At 41.8% G+C, this 15,057-nt stretch overlaps 1 protein-coding gene across 1 annotated transcript in view; it reads left to right on the forward strand.

Moving 5' to 3' along the window:
- The window catches only part of SPATA17 (spermatogenesis associated 17), a 102,058-nt gene that overhangs the window by 28,048 nt on the left and 58,953 nt on the right, over positions 1–15,057 (forward strand). The window contains exons 7-9 of the mRNA XM_079763452.1: positions 7,748–7,951; positions 10,582–10,730; positions 14,522–14,657. Of these exons, the coding sequence (XP_079619578.1) occupies positions 7,748–7,951; positions 10,582–10,730; positions 14,522–14,657 (489 nt within the window). The remainder of the gene's footprint in view (positions 1–7,747; positions 7,952–10,581; positions 10,731–14,521; positions 14,658–15,057) is intronic.

Genomic DNA, 15,057 nt, shown 5'->3' on the forward strand with positions numbered 1-15,057 from the left:
GAAAACAATCACAAATCTTGGCGGCACAGGGAAGCTGCTGAGCACGGATGGGAGACGGGTTACACAGGCAGGATCGAAAGGATTGCAAACATCAACCATCTGCCTGGCCGGCGTGCCTCAGTGGTTGAGTGTCCATCCATGAACCCAGAGGTCATGGTTGGATTCCCGGTCAGGACACATGCCTATGTTTTGAGCTCCATCCCCAGTGTGGGGCGTGCAGGAGGCAGCCGATCAATGATTCTCTCTCATCCTTGATGCTTCTATATCTCTCTCCCTCTTCCTTCCTCTCTGAAATCAATAAAAAAATATTTTAAAAAAGAAGAAAGAAAACAAGGGACTTCTGTCCAGTTCTTTGAGGGAATCATGGATGCAGTGACGGACATCTGCAGATACAGAGGCCACGGGACTGATCAGCGGGGAAGGTTTCCCAGAGTCTCCTGGGCAGTGTTTCTGAGAAACCCCTTCCCCATGCAGATACGGCTGAAGCGAAATCCTGCGTGAAAATTAAAAAGAGAGAGAGAGCCATTCTTTCCGTCCCCAGACTTGAGAGTCCTCAGGAACTGCCGGGTCCTGGAAGCCTGAAACCAGCCCCACTCCCCTTCCCCCTCACGCTCAGGGAGTTGCCATGTCACGTCTGCCACGAGGACAGACCCTGCTGCTGCGGAGGTCACCTGTCACCTCCTAATTACCATCCAGCGCTGCCTTGGTGGTCCCCACGCCGCCCCACCGCTCCCCGGCCCCGACACCGCTGACCTCCCCCGTGAAGCCGTCTTCTCCGGGGCCTGCGGCTCCTCCCTCCTGTTTGCTGTTGGAGTGCCCTTCAGGGGTCCTCTGCCCCCACTTATTTCTACACAGGCACGCCTCGCTTTTGTTGCCTTTCATGGACACTGCATTTTCCTTTCCTTTCAATTATATTTTTTAAATATATTTTTATTGATTTCAGAGAGGAAGGGAGAGGGAGAGAGAAATAGAAACATCAAGGATGAGAGAGAATCATTGATCGGCTGCCTCCTGCACGCCCCTTACTGGGGATGGAGCCCACAACCCGGGCATGTGCCCTTGACCAGAATCGAACCTGGGACCCTTCAGTCCACAGGCCGACACTCTATCCACTGAGCCAAACAGGCTGGGGCAAGGTTACAACCATGATGAGAGGACACTTACAGCCGGCGGGTTCATTCTCCTTACCCCCCACCCCCAACCCCAGAGAAGGGTATGATGGGCTGATGGCTCTGTATTCACCCCTGTACACGCCTTAGACCCGGCAAAGCCTTTCTAAGTTAGTAGACGCTCAATATTATTGCATTGAGTTAGTTACATAGAAAGTGGTATCTTATTTAAATTTTAATTGGCATTTCGTAAGAATATTTTATTATCTGATAATAATGGTAAAGATATCAACATGATTTCTAAAAATCACGTATTAACTTAAAGAAGCCAGGTACATCTGGTATCTGCATATAACGTGACCCCTCTAGAATTTGACCCTAACCACTTAAAAATTTGACCCTAACCACTTATATATATATATTTTTTTTAAAAAACAACCTGTGTTATTATTGATTAAGAAATCAATTGTTCTCCCATTGATTTTTAAGAGAGAGTGGAAGGGCGGGGGACAGAGAGAGAGAGAGAAACATGGATGTGAGAGAGACTCATTGATTGGTTGCCTCCCACACCAAGGTATGTGCCCTGGTCCTGAATCAAACCCGGGACCCTTCAGTCCTCAGGCGGATGCTCTATCCACTGAGCCAAACCGGCTAGGGCAAAAATTATATTGTTTAACTGAAGCAAAAGAAGGGAATAAGCATTTGTAGCCAGTCCTAGTTCTTTAATTTTAATTCTTGTTTTACAAAGGTAAGTTCCATACCATGTACACTCCTGTGACTCCCTAACGTTTCCCCGAAACCCCCATCCCTCCTGGGGAGCTGTGTCTGAGGGTTAGCGGGACTGTTGTCTGAAATGCAGGTGGAAGCAAGACGGGCTCCGGCTGAGAAATGACCATGTTCCCTCTTAGTGCTCAGCAAGAGTAATTGAATGGAGAATATCTTACTAAACGCCGGGCTGTGGCAGTGTATTAACACTCCGACTGTCTCCTAACTGCAGGGCAATTATTTGCTGAGTGGGGTTTTTATAAATCCCCTGGCACTCCTGTGCCCTGGTAATTATGATGAAGTGCACTGGTCAGCGTCCACTCAGCAGGCCCTGCCCCGCACATATTTCATTCACACTCGCTGGCCCACTGTTCCTCTTCCAGTTAGCAGAGATCTGTACTCCTCTTCTGTGCTCGCTCAGTGTCTCATTTCTTCAATACTTTTTTTAAAAATTGATTTCAGAGAGAGGAAAGGAGATGGGGAGAGATAGAAACATCAATGATGAGAGAGGATCATGGATTGGCTGCCTCCTGCACCCCCAACCCCTCAATGGGGATGGAACCCACAACCCGGGCATGTGCCCTGACCCGGAATCGAACCGTGACTTCCTGGTTCATAAGTCAAAGCTCCACCACTGAGCCACACCGGCCAGGCTCAATGCATTTTTTTTTTTAAATGAAAACTTAGAACCCAAATATAGTTTAGATAGCCCTCCTTTTAAACTGCTTCTCTCTCCCAGTATTCACAAATTCTGAATTGTGGAGCGAGCAAATACTTTCTTACCCCACATTTTTGTGGCCATCGGTGACTCCTCTGTGCTGTACTCCTGCCGTCTGCAGAAGTAAAAGTCGAATGCTCCCGGAATAAGCAGTGACTTTGAAATCAGGAGGAATTAGGATTTCTCCGACGGCGACACATGAAATGGAAGCCCTCATAAATGTGCTTTGGGAGTTTGAGGTTCCCACAGTCCTATTTCAAGTTCTTTTTTATTTTACAGAAACTTGTGTTAAGAGTAAGCCTCAATAACAAAAAGAAGGCGGGAAATTAGACCTAGCTTCCCCCAGGCAATTACAAAATAAAGGTCAGCCTTGGGAAGGAAAATGATCAGAAAGACATTCTCCGTGAAATAAAAATAAAAAAAAAACACAGTAGATGCTCCACATATAAAAAGAATGTCCATTCGTTTTCAAATCAATTGTGTTTTGTGTTTTGTTTTTTAAGTACGTTCCCCTGTAATACTCAAGTAGAAGCATAAAATCCGGAAAGAAAAGAGCCAACTGATAAATTGTTAGAAATACGGAATGGTCCAAAATATGAATGTAACGCTAAGGGTGACTGGGTAACAAATGGCACGTTTGCTCGCTGCTCGGCCCGGCATAATTAATATTGTGGTTCATGCTTAAGTCCCCATGATGGAGGGTCTGAAGGGAGGAATTCAAGAAAAATATATATCTATTATATAACTCATTGCCTTCCCCCCCCCCCCCTCTCCCTTTTGACGAGTCAGAATCACAGCCTTAAAAAAAAAAAAACCAGCGCTTTCACAGCTCATTTGCCGTCCTCACCGCTGGGCCCCCAGCCGGCAGCCGGGCCTGATGCGGGGAGGTCAGTAGGAGGCTGTTAGCTGAGTCCTCTCCTGAGAACCCCTGGGTCTTATTGAGTTGAATGTTAGCATGACAGTACTGCAAATAACTCAGTTGTAGGCTGTTTTAAAAAAAACACACACCACACAGTTAGCAAAGATTTCCCCATAGTGCTGGTCACTCCAGAAAATGATTGCTGAGAATGAAGTCCCACAAGCGAGCTTGGCAGCCGCCCCTCCATGCGGTGAAAAATGTGGAGGCTGAGAAATAGGTCCTAGTCCCTGAGGACGAACTTGGTCTTTGGTGGCTCCTAGGAATATTTTTAGAAACCCACAGCAAGCCATTTAGTCACAGGTGGCTTCCACACGATGAACTAACTACAGCAACTGGGACAAGAGTAAGTTCACGTTGTTTTATTTACTGCAAGAAGAATCATTAAATGGGTCCTTTCTCAACCTAACCGAGTAGGGTATTTGCTGTGGGGATTGTGGGAGGGCCAGACTGTGTTCATTGACATTTTTAGCATTAACTGAGTTTCTAAAATAGAGCATTAACTTAATTTCTAAAATATCAACTTAATTTCTAAAATATTAACTTAATTTCTAGACTGGATCCTTTCTCAACCTAACCAAGTAGGGTATTTGCTATGGGGATTGTAGGAGGGCCAGACTGTGTTCATTGACATTTTTAGCATTAACTGAGTTTCTAAAATAGAGCATTAACTTAATTTCTAAAATATCAACTTAATTTCTAGAATGGATCCTTTCTCAGCCTAACCAAGTAGGGTATTTGCTGGAGGGATTTGTGGGAGGGCCGGACTGTGTCCATTGATGGCTTTTGCAAATGCATTAACTTAATTTCTAAAATATCGACAGCCGGAAGATTTTAAATGAGACATTTTCAATTCAATTAAACTGTATTTTCTATCTATATTTGATTTAAATTGCAAGGAGAACCCACAGGAGGAGGACTCCATGGAGGTTGCAGAGTACCATTTCAGGAAGCTATCAGGCCTGCGGTCCCATTTGCATTTCCCATCGAGCCCCTGTGTACATGTGCATGCAAATTTGGGGGGATCAGAGGAGATTTCTAATGGGGGTGACGTGAATAGCCGGCGGCAGTTACCCAGGTAGACAGACATTGTAAAGCATAAATTATAATCTAGTTAAACTGCATGTATTTTACTATTTTAATCTGGAAATTATATGCTAACAGACTTCCTTTAATTAGATTATCACTGAACAGAATGGCATTTTCTTATATCTCTGTCCTAGACTTATGTAGGTTTAATTATATTGTATGTCAGAATAGTCTTCTTAATGTAATACTTACTGTTTTTTCTCATTACAATTGATACATTCTCATCGTAGAAAATCACCCTGAAAAGATGTTAAAAATTACCATCCACTTAAAAGTTACTGTCCACTGAAAGCTATTTTTAATATATATGTATACATAATTTCTTTTATTAAGATCATTTCACTATCTGTTGACGTATCCACCTTATTCTATAATCAGTGTTATAGGCGGCGAATGTTAACTGACATTATAAATGGTGTATACAATGGCCTGTAACATTTTCAACACTGTTCTTTCTTATATAAATAAATTATATGGGTGGGTTGCAAAGACGAGCTAGTTCAACACATTTTTAAAATATTTAAATACATTTACATTAGGCTGGTTTTATCTCATAAGATTCAGTCCCGGATTATAACATAGGAAAACTTGAGTGGGAGGTGATTGGGGTTAGTTCTAATTTCTAAATTGCAATGTGCTCGACAACTAATTGAAACTGACATCTCAAGAAAGAGGAGAAGGGTATAATCTATAACAGGGGTCCTCAAACGTTTTAAACGGGGGGCCAGTTCACTGTCCCTCAGACGGTTGGAGGGCCGGACTATAGTTTTAAAAAAAACTATGAACAAATTCCTATGCACACTGCACATATCTTATTTTGAAGTAAAAAAACAAAACGGCAAAAACACCCGCATGTGGCCCGCGGGCCGTAGTTTGAGGACGCCTGATCTATAACTTCTTAGAAAGAAGGTGATAGGATTTTGAAATAAACCTCAAATATTTTACTAAGAATGGGGCTTTGGAAAACAGTAGTGAAACAGAGGCCTCGTGGGCATGTCTGAATGATGCATTGTTATTCTGGAAAAGCATCTAGCCTCATCTTAAAATATATTTTTATCAATTTCAGAGAGGAAGGAAGAGGGAGAGAGAGATAGAAACATCAATGATGAGGGAGAATCATGGATCAGCTGCCTCCTGCACGCCCCCTACTGAGGGTCGAGCCCGCAGTCCTGGCATGTGCTGTGACAGGGAATGGGAGTCAAACCGTGACCTCTTGGTTCATAGGTCAATGCTCATCACTGAGCCACGCCAGCTGGACTAGCCTCATTTTTTAAAAAAATATATTTTATTGATTTTTTTTACAGAGAGGAAGAGAGAGGGATAGAGAGCTAGAAACATCGATGAGAGAGAAACATCGATCAGCTGCCTCCTGCACACCCCCTACTGGGGATGTGCCCGCAACCAAGGTACATGCCCTTGACCGGAATCGAACCTGGGACCCTTGAGTCCTCAGGCCGACGCTCTATCCACTGAGCCAAACCGGTTTCGGCAAGCCTCATTTTTAGTGTCTACTGTGTGACAAGCACTCCGCTAGGCTCTGGGGATGCAAAAATACCCAACACAGAGTCCCTGCTCCAGCTGCTGGCCTGGGGAAGACGGACACACAGAAAGATAACCGTGGGACAGGACACGGAATCCAGCCGGAGCCAATGGTATTAGACGCAGGTTAACACTGAATTGAGTGTTGGGCTGGAAGTAGAACATTTTCAAGGATAGGTATGCAAAGGCAACAAGCCTAACTAATCCTAATACTTTGGAACTGCTGATTCCATGAGGGAGATACAGCAACCAGAAATATTTATGGATATGATAGAAAAGCACATTTTCAGGGAAAAGAGAGAGAGGTTCAATGGATCCATGTTTTTACATTAGTCTAGAGTGCGCACAGAGCCAACAAGCCAATCATACTGTCCTCTAAAGTGTGACTTGTCCTTATGAATATGCATGTGTGTATATGAAAAGGTATCAAAGTACGGTTCTGTACTCAAACACCATTGAATTTTCAGAAAAATGGACATCTGCTAAACTGGAATTGAACATTTGTCACCCATACATCTGCTGACCCTCTGTTGCATAGCAGGTGCTGTGCTAAGTAAGCCCTGACTATTTTGACGCAGTGTGACAAGGTCATTGATGAATAGCAAGGGTACTGTGACATTACGGAAGTAGCGCTCCGAACCGCATGAATTCAAAATACAGGATGTTATTTTGAATATATTAAATACATATGCATATGTACATCCACTTTGATTATTATTTTATCCACTTTGATTATATATATATAATGTATCCACATATATATATACATATATATCCACTGTGATTATTATTTTATATATAAATATATAGCCACTTGGATTATTATTTTAAAGAACTTAAAATAGCTGCTATTATGTAATGAATCATTCAAACAATCAAATGTTTATTGAGTACATATTTTGTTATTATTTTTGTTGTTGTTAATCCTCGCCTGAGGATATTTTTTCCACTCATTTTTTAAGGAGAGTGGAAGAGAGAGGGAAAGACAGAGAGAAACACTGATGTGAGAGAAACACATTGATTGATTGCCTTCTGCACGAGCCCTGACCAGGGCCCAGGCTGGGGAGGAGCCCGAAACCAAGGTACCTGCCCTTGACTGGCATTGAACCTGGGACCCTTTGGTCCGCAGGCTGACGCTCTATCCACTGAGCCAAACCAGTTAGGCTTGAGTACATACTCTGTACCTGAAACTGGCTCAAGCCTTGTGTATTTGGTTTGTCTGAGTGAATGTGTCACTATACTAGTAGATATGGTTCCATATACACACTCATAGTTAATGGTTAGAATACAAAAAGAATGACTTAAGGTGCTTCTGTTATTTTTTTTCCCTAAATACAATGATATAAAATGTACCTTGTGTGGCAGGTAGAAACCATAGCTCAGTGGTTTTTAGCATATTTTGTCTTCAACCACGCACGATTCTGAAACGGCTGGTCTGGCATGGAGACGGAGCATGGGGCTTTTCTGATCTTCCCTGGTAAATCTGAAATTCACCTCCAGAAGTCATTTCACATAGTCCTTACATATAGGAAAAATGTGACAGTGCATCTTGATCTTCCTTTTACTTCGCGCGAAAATTAAAGACCCAAGTAAAACTTCTGTCTGCTTCAGATCCCAGGTGTATACAACTCGCCTTTCAGAAAGGAGCCGGACCCATGGGAACTACGGCTACAGAAGGCAAAGCCTTTAACGCCTCCAAGACCCAAAGCCAAGCGGAAGCGGGTCCACAGCCTGGACAGCTGGCTGGCCTGCACCAGCACCCGGTCCTTCCCTCGCTCCCACATCCTGCCGCCCATCGACAGGAAGCAGTGCCAGGTACTCTTGGGCCCCATGTGAGAATTCTTCCCACCATCGTGTGCTTTGCTGGTTTGTTAAAAAGTGACTGTTTTGTCTTTGTGATCATAAAAAGGAATTTTTTAATAGGATCTAATGTTAAGTAAGAAATCTAAACTATGTTTAAAACATACACCAAGGAAGCAATCAAATATTTCTTTGGTATTGAACTATGTAATGTTTTGAATGAGAAGTTAACACATAGGATTTTGGGTTAAGATCTAGACTTTTGTGTGAAAATACTGTTTTTTTGCTTTTTAAAAAATATTTTTTCTTTATTGATTACAGAGAGGAAGGGAGAAGGAGAGAGAAACATCAATGATGAGAATCATTTATTGGCTGTCTCTTGCACGCCCCTACTGGGGACTGAGCCAGCAAACCGGGCATGTGCCCTGACTGGGAATTGAACTGTGACCTCCTGGTTTATAGGTAGATGCTCAACCACCAAGCACTCCAGCCAGACTGAAAATATTGTTATAAACAGTACTCATTATAACCTGTTGTTGCTAGAAAGATTGTATGTGTTATCAAATATATTTAATGTAACCTGCCATCTGATGACCCATATCTTTACATACAACTGTAAACATAATTTAGATGTGAGTACTTTTAAGAGTACTAGTACATAAGTTGGGGAATGAGAGAGGGCCCGAAACAGTGCAAGACTCCAGTAGAAACAAACAGACCACCTTCACTGTGGACTGGGATAGAGATAAAGCGTGGAGTGAGGTGTGTTGGGTGACAGTCCTGAAAATCCCAGAGAGCAATCGTTCTGTCATCCCCGCCAACACTTAAACTGGGAGTACAACCGCCACCAGGTAGCATCATCCCAGAACTGGATTGATTTTGGTTCACACACCAAGCTCCCAGGGCTCCTGCCTAGGGGTTCTGTGCTCAGGCGTGCCTCTGTTTACCTCACTCTGTATAAAAAACTACTCCAGCCCAGCTGGTGTGGCTCAGTGGTTGAGCATCGACCTATGAATCAGGAGGTCATGGTTCGATTCCCAGTCAGGGCACATGCCTGGGTTGTGGGCTCCATCCCCAGTAGGGGGCGTGCAGGAGGCAGCCAATCAATGATTCTATCTCATCATTGATGTTTCTCTCTCTCTCTCTCCCTCTCCCTCTCTGAAATTAATAAAAATATATTAAAAAGTATATATACATCAAATATATAGTAAATGAAATATATAAAGATACATAAATATATTAGTAATTACATATAATAAATTAAAGTTCATAATAAAAGATATATGTCAACATATATATCAAGTGGGGATGTGTATACATATGTATATATATTAATAGTGAACTTGGAATCATGTTACTGTATCTTTAAAAAATAAAGTTCCAATAAAAATTCATTAACTCCTTTCCAATATAGCAATCCTCCTGTCCAGCTGTGAAAAGTACTAGATGATACTTATTTGCCATTTGTGTTATTTACGGTCCATGACTTTTATGGTAACTGGTTCCTATTATTGGTTTCTATTAATGTAAAACATAAGTGAACAGAAATGAGGCGTGAATCATTTCTTTTTATTAGCCCACTGTCTTCCCTCAGCGCCGGCAGGAACTCCAGCTGTGGCCTGTTAGGGATAACCTAGTTAAGGAAGGATAAGGAATAGGACTAGAAATCTTGGTCCCTTTTCCATCACTTCGCTCCTGCACAATGGTGGCAAAAAGAGAACACTATATGTACTTAATGGCACAGCAAAATCTCGAGCCACCTCTGACTTGTATTGTGCATCATGTGATGCTAATTCGTCAGACAACCAGTGGATTCCCATAACTGGTATATAAGTAACTACTAATTTAAAGGCAGGACATGTGGTGAATCACTTTTCCCAGTTGTGGCTTCTGGACTTGGCTGTGCATGTGTGTGATTGCATGGCTGCTATTGTATCAAAGAATTTTAAATAAAGAACACAAGAAAGAATAAAATAGAAGATTTGACATTCACCTAAAAGCCTTATTTTAGTGAAAAAACACTTGTATCCTTTTTCTATTGATAGCCGTGTTTCTTTGAAAGCTAAGCTCAGAATTGTTTCTACTATTTTTACTCAAAAAGGGAGAGGATTCTTTGCAAATTATGTTCAAAGAAACATGTTTTTAAAAATCTGAAAATAGAGCAACTATAACTATAGACTTACCAGTTTTAGCATAAAAACTCTTTTGATGTGCAGAAAATTAATGTAACACATTTTCAGTATCATCACTTGTACTAGTGTGGGTATTTCTTGAAGATGCAATATTGTGTCATGTATTTTCTAATTCAGAGAAGAATGAGTTGTAATTTAGGCCCGGCCGGTGTGGCTCAGTGGTTGAGCGTCGACCGATGAACCAGGAGATCTTGGTTCGATTCCCTGTCAGGGCACATGCCCGGGTTATGGGCTCGGCCCCCAGTGTGGGGCATATGGGAGGCAGCCAATCAATGATTCTCTCTCATCATTGATGTTTCTATCTTTCTCTCCCTTCCTTTCTGAAATCAATAAAGATATATTTTAAAAAATATTAGTTTAGTAAGCTTGCTGTGCTTTGTAGGCATTCAGTAGCCTTGATCATCAATAACGCGGTAAAGGAATCCTTCGTAATGAAACATCCTGTCTTGCCAGGGCCCCTTCCGTGACATCAGTGAAGTATTGAAGCAGCGCTACAAGCCTTTGGAGCCAACGTTGCGGGTGGCGGAACCCATCAATACGTTAAAAGAGGCCAGAAGTGAATTCAGAAGATGCGACTCGGCAAGAAATGTTCATGAGAACATGTGAGTCCTTAGCTTAAAAAAGCAGCTGTCCCGTGTGTGGGGCCTTACGTTATCTGCCATTTTCCATTTCTGATATTGCAGAGAATCTTTTATTTGTGAGAAAAGGTCAGGTCCCCATGACCTCTCCGAAAGCAACCATTTTCGACGACGTGCAAATGTTTTAGATAGGACAGTATTGATGAGGATATCGATTGCATATGTGTAGTCAATAGTCGAATTGGATCAGGGGCCCACCCTCCTCTCATCTCAACTTATTATTTCTGCAGTGACCATATTTCCAATGAGGTCACAGTCTTCAACATGTTCTTCAAGATAAGCATAGGAAGAGGGGATGGTACTGTTTGACAGAGTGTGGATTGCAGAGGATTTCGTGGAGAAGTCACTTCAAAGCTTTATTTGTTTGTTCTTGGTCCTAAAGAAGCTGATCCCATTTTCTCTTGTCTCTTGAAGAAATGGTTTTCCTCATTCCTAGGTCAGTGTTTATGAAGCCAGGATATTATGTCAGCATTTGGTAAATAACTGGCAAATAATTTTTATGAGAAGCTCTGGCATTTATTAAATAAGTTTTTATTTATTTCTGAGAGAGGAAAGGAGAGGGAGAGAGAGATAGAAACATCAATGAGGAGAGAGAGAGAGTCATTGATCAGCTGCCTCCTGCATGCCCCCTTCTGGGGATCGAGCCCACAATACAAACATGTGAGTGGAACCGTAACCTCCTGGTTCATGGGTTGACGCTCAACCACTGAGCTACAGTGGCGGGGCAACTCTGGCATTTATTGATCCAGCAACTGTGTGCATGTCAGAAATAGTCCTAGGCTCTAGGGACGTAGCACCAAGGAAAACAGAGGCTCTATTCTCATGGATATCTGTGCTTCTAGCTTGAAGCGAACCAGGAAACCTAATGCAATTCTGAGCAAGCATTGTCATAGGAGAGCTCCGGAAAACGGTCAAGCGTGTGTCAAAGACCATCAGTGCCATGACTTTTTTTTAATGTAGAGTTTTCTCTGGTTTTGGACGATCTGGATTTTGGTAGAGAAAAGAAAAAGATAAAAGCAGGTGGATCGTTTGAAAACTAAAAAAACATGATGGCAGGAAAAGTTCACAGAACAACCAGAAGACCAGTTTGGCAGAAACTAATTTTTACATGAGAGGCAGTGGAAAGAAAAATTGGGCCAGGCTTCAGGCCGAGGACCTGAGGGTTTATCGGTAGATAATGGAGAATTACTTAAGGCTTTGAGTAAGAGGATGCTGTAAAAAGAATATGAATTTGTTGTGAGACAGATGTACTTAAGAAGAAATGCGCTGGAAGAAAGGAAACCCAATAGGAGGATATTGCAATAATTTTGGTGACAGGTAGTGGGATGGAACTAAGCTGATGGCAAGATTCAGTATTCCACTCTTGTTCTTTCTCTTTCTTTCCTTCTTTCCTTCCATAATCTCTCTGATCGCTTCTGTTGAAAAGACACCAACTACCAACTCTATACCAATGGTTTCCCCTCTCTAGAGCTCTAAGTTCTTACTGCCTTCCTCCTCCTCCTCCTCCTCCTCCTCCTCCTCCTCCTCCTCCTCCTCCTCCTCCTCCTCCTCCTCCTCCTCCTCCTCCTCCTCCTCCTCCTCCTCCTCCTCCTCCTCCTCCTCCTCCTCTTCTTCTTCTTCTTCTTCTTCTTCTTCTTCTTCTTCTTCTTCTTCTTCTTCTTCTGAATATTTTTATTAATTTCAGAGGAGATAGAGAAACATCAATGATGAGAGAGAATCATTGATTGGCTGCCTCCTGCATGCCCACTACTAGGGATTGAGCATGCAACCCCGGCATGTGCCCTTGGCCAGAATGGAACCCAGGACCTTTCATTTTGCAGGCCGACACTCTATCCATTAAGCCAAACTGGCCAGGGCCGGCTTCTTGTTTTAAGTGTGAATTGCAGGCCCAACACTCTACCCAGGGTAGGGACATGTGAGTTTCTCTGTTCTCCTTCTCCAGGGTCATATTGGTCCTCAGATTCTCCTTTCTGCCTTTTAAATATCTCTTCAGTTCACAGTTGCATCTTCTGCATGTGGCTATGCATTTGTGTGATTAACTGGTTGCTACGGAATCAAAGTTATTAAGCAAAATATTTAGAATTTCAATTAAAGAACACAATTTAAAATATAGCCCTTCTGGTCTCAAGTTTGATTCCTTCTGGTCAAGGGCACATACCTGAGTTTCAGGTTCGATACCCAACCCCAGTCGGAGGCAACCAATCGATGTGTTTCTCTCACATCAGGGTTTCTCTCTCTTTCTCCCTCTCCCTTCCATTCTCTCTAAAAATCAATGGAAAATTATCCTCGATTGAGGATTAACAGAAAAAAAATTTTTTTTAATGTAGTGTATAAAAACGAGACCTGGTTCTGTTTATTAACAAAGAATAGTGATAAGGAAGTTCAACACGCCTCAAAACTTTTTTTGACTTATGTGATTCTTCAAACACTTTAGCCCTCTGCAATCTACATGTTTTCCAAACGGTTATTGTATTATGGTAAATAGGCATTATCATATGTTTTCAGAGAGTGTTTCCTTAACATTTCAACTTTTATTTGTAACGCTCCCATTTATTTTAATTACTGGCACAGTGTGCAACATTTATTAATCAGCAGAGCCTTTTTAAGTTAAAATACTAGATTAGCTAACCCCATTAACACAGAACACTCCAAACAAGCGGTAATGGGAGAGGTAGTTAGTGTGCAAATCGTATCACCCACGCGGTGCTCGGGGCACCGTTAGCATGATTACCCTCTTTTGATCCAGACTTCTGCCTTTCCCAGCCAATTTCCAGCGGAAATTTGCAAAGGGCTGCCTTCATTTTTCCAGCTTAATTTTTGTCTAATGAAGTTCTGGTGCTTCAGGACACTGGGGATACAGACAATCAGCTTGTGCATCATTAAGAAGTTCTAGAATTTGTCTACAAAAGATCCCTTTATTAGCTGTACGGTGATGATTGCTCTCTCGTTGTCCCTTGTTTCCTTGAAAATAGAATGTTCGTTTTTTGTCTTAAATAAAAGACCACAGAATAGTGGAATTTCGTTATTACAGACCTCTTAAAGTAAATACGTTTAAGGTGCATAACATCGACATTATAGACAGGTTGGAATACTTCCTGAGACTATTACATAAGCTTTTAGTGTCTGCAGACCAACACATCATAAAACTAGGACAGAGAAGGAGTGGTAGGAGGGCAAACGGACCCAGTGCATGCTGGGCGGCCTGACAGCCCGGCTGAAGAATGTAGGCTTGACCCAACAGGCAATTGGGGTTCATAATTTGTCAGTTTGAATTATCTGGCAGTGAAATAAATGGGTTGGAGGAGAATCTAGAATTATAAGTGCCTATAAAAATGGGGGGAAATGAAAGAGAGTAGTTATCAGAAAAAAACTGATAAGTGTAATTTTTCTTATTGGGGAAAAAAGATGAAGTATGTTAATTCTCAGTGCATAAAGACTGTATATTTGCAATGGTCCCATTTTCCCTGAAGCTAATTGGCTGTTTTTAAATTTTGCTTTCTGAGATCTCTACCAGTTGTTCTCCAACTGCCCAGGCATTCACGTAATGACGTGTTTGTATAAACCACGGCATGCCCCCTATTGGGGATCGAGCCCATAACCCAGGCATGTCCCCTGACTGAGAATAGAACCTGTGACCTTTTGGTTCATGAGTTGATGCTCAACCACTGAGCCACAGCAGCCAGGCTAAATTTTTATTTTTTTAATCAAATGTCTCTAGAAATCCAATGAAGAATATCACCTTACTGCTCTTTCAGGTTTTTGCCATTCTCTTCCTACCATAAGAATGGAAAGTACGTTCCATCAATGCATTTATCAAGCAAGTATAGTTCCAATGCTTATGGATATCATCGTTTCAGAGATGAAAATCCTAATAAGTGGATCGGTGGCAAGGTAAGTTGATGCAACCTTAAAAAAAAATAGTGTCCCCTTTAACAGGCTAAAATAGACAACAAATATAAATTACAATTAATACCTTCTAAAATACAAATGACTCACCATTGGACAGTAAGCTACTTCAGAAAAACAAAGATCCTTATGCAAATGTCTCTTCCTAAAAGAGTATGGTACTTGTTGGCTTTCTACAATAGATTCACCTCATGCATCCTGACATATTCCAAGAATTTGCCCGGATCTAACTTAAGTAAGCAGTTCCTGGAAATGTAAAGATTGTTGGATACTCATTAAAAAGAAAAATAGTTTATTTGGGTATTGTTGTTTTTTAGGAGTCATTGTGTACCCTTATATACTTTTAGAATGTATATATATAGTTAAAGAATTAATGATGAGTAAT

This window comes from Cnephaeus nilssonii (genome assembly GCF_951640355.1).
Source record: "Cnephaeus nilssonii genome assembly, chromosome: 23".
Lineage (NCBI taxonomy): Eukaryota > Metazoa > Chordata > Mammalia > Chiroptera > Vespertilionidae > Cnephaeus > Cnephaeus nilssonii.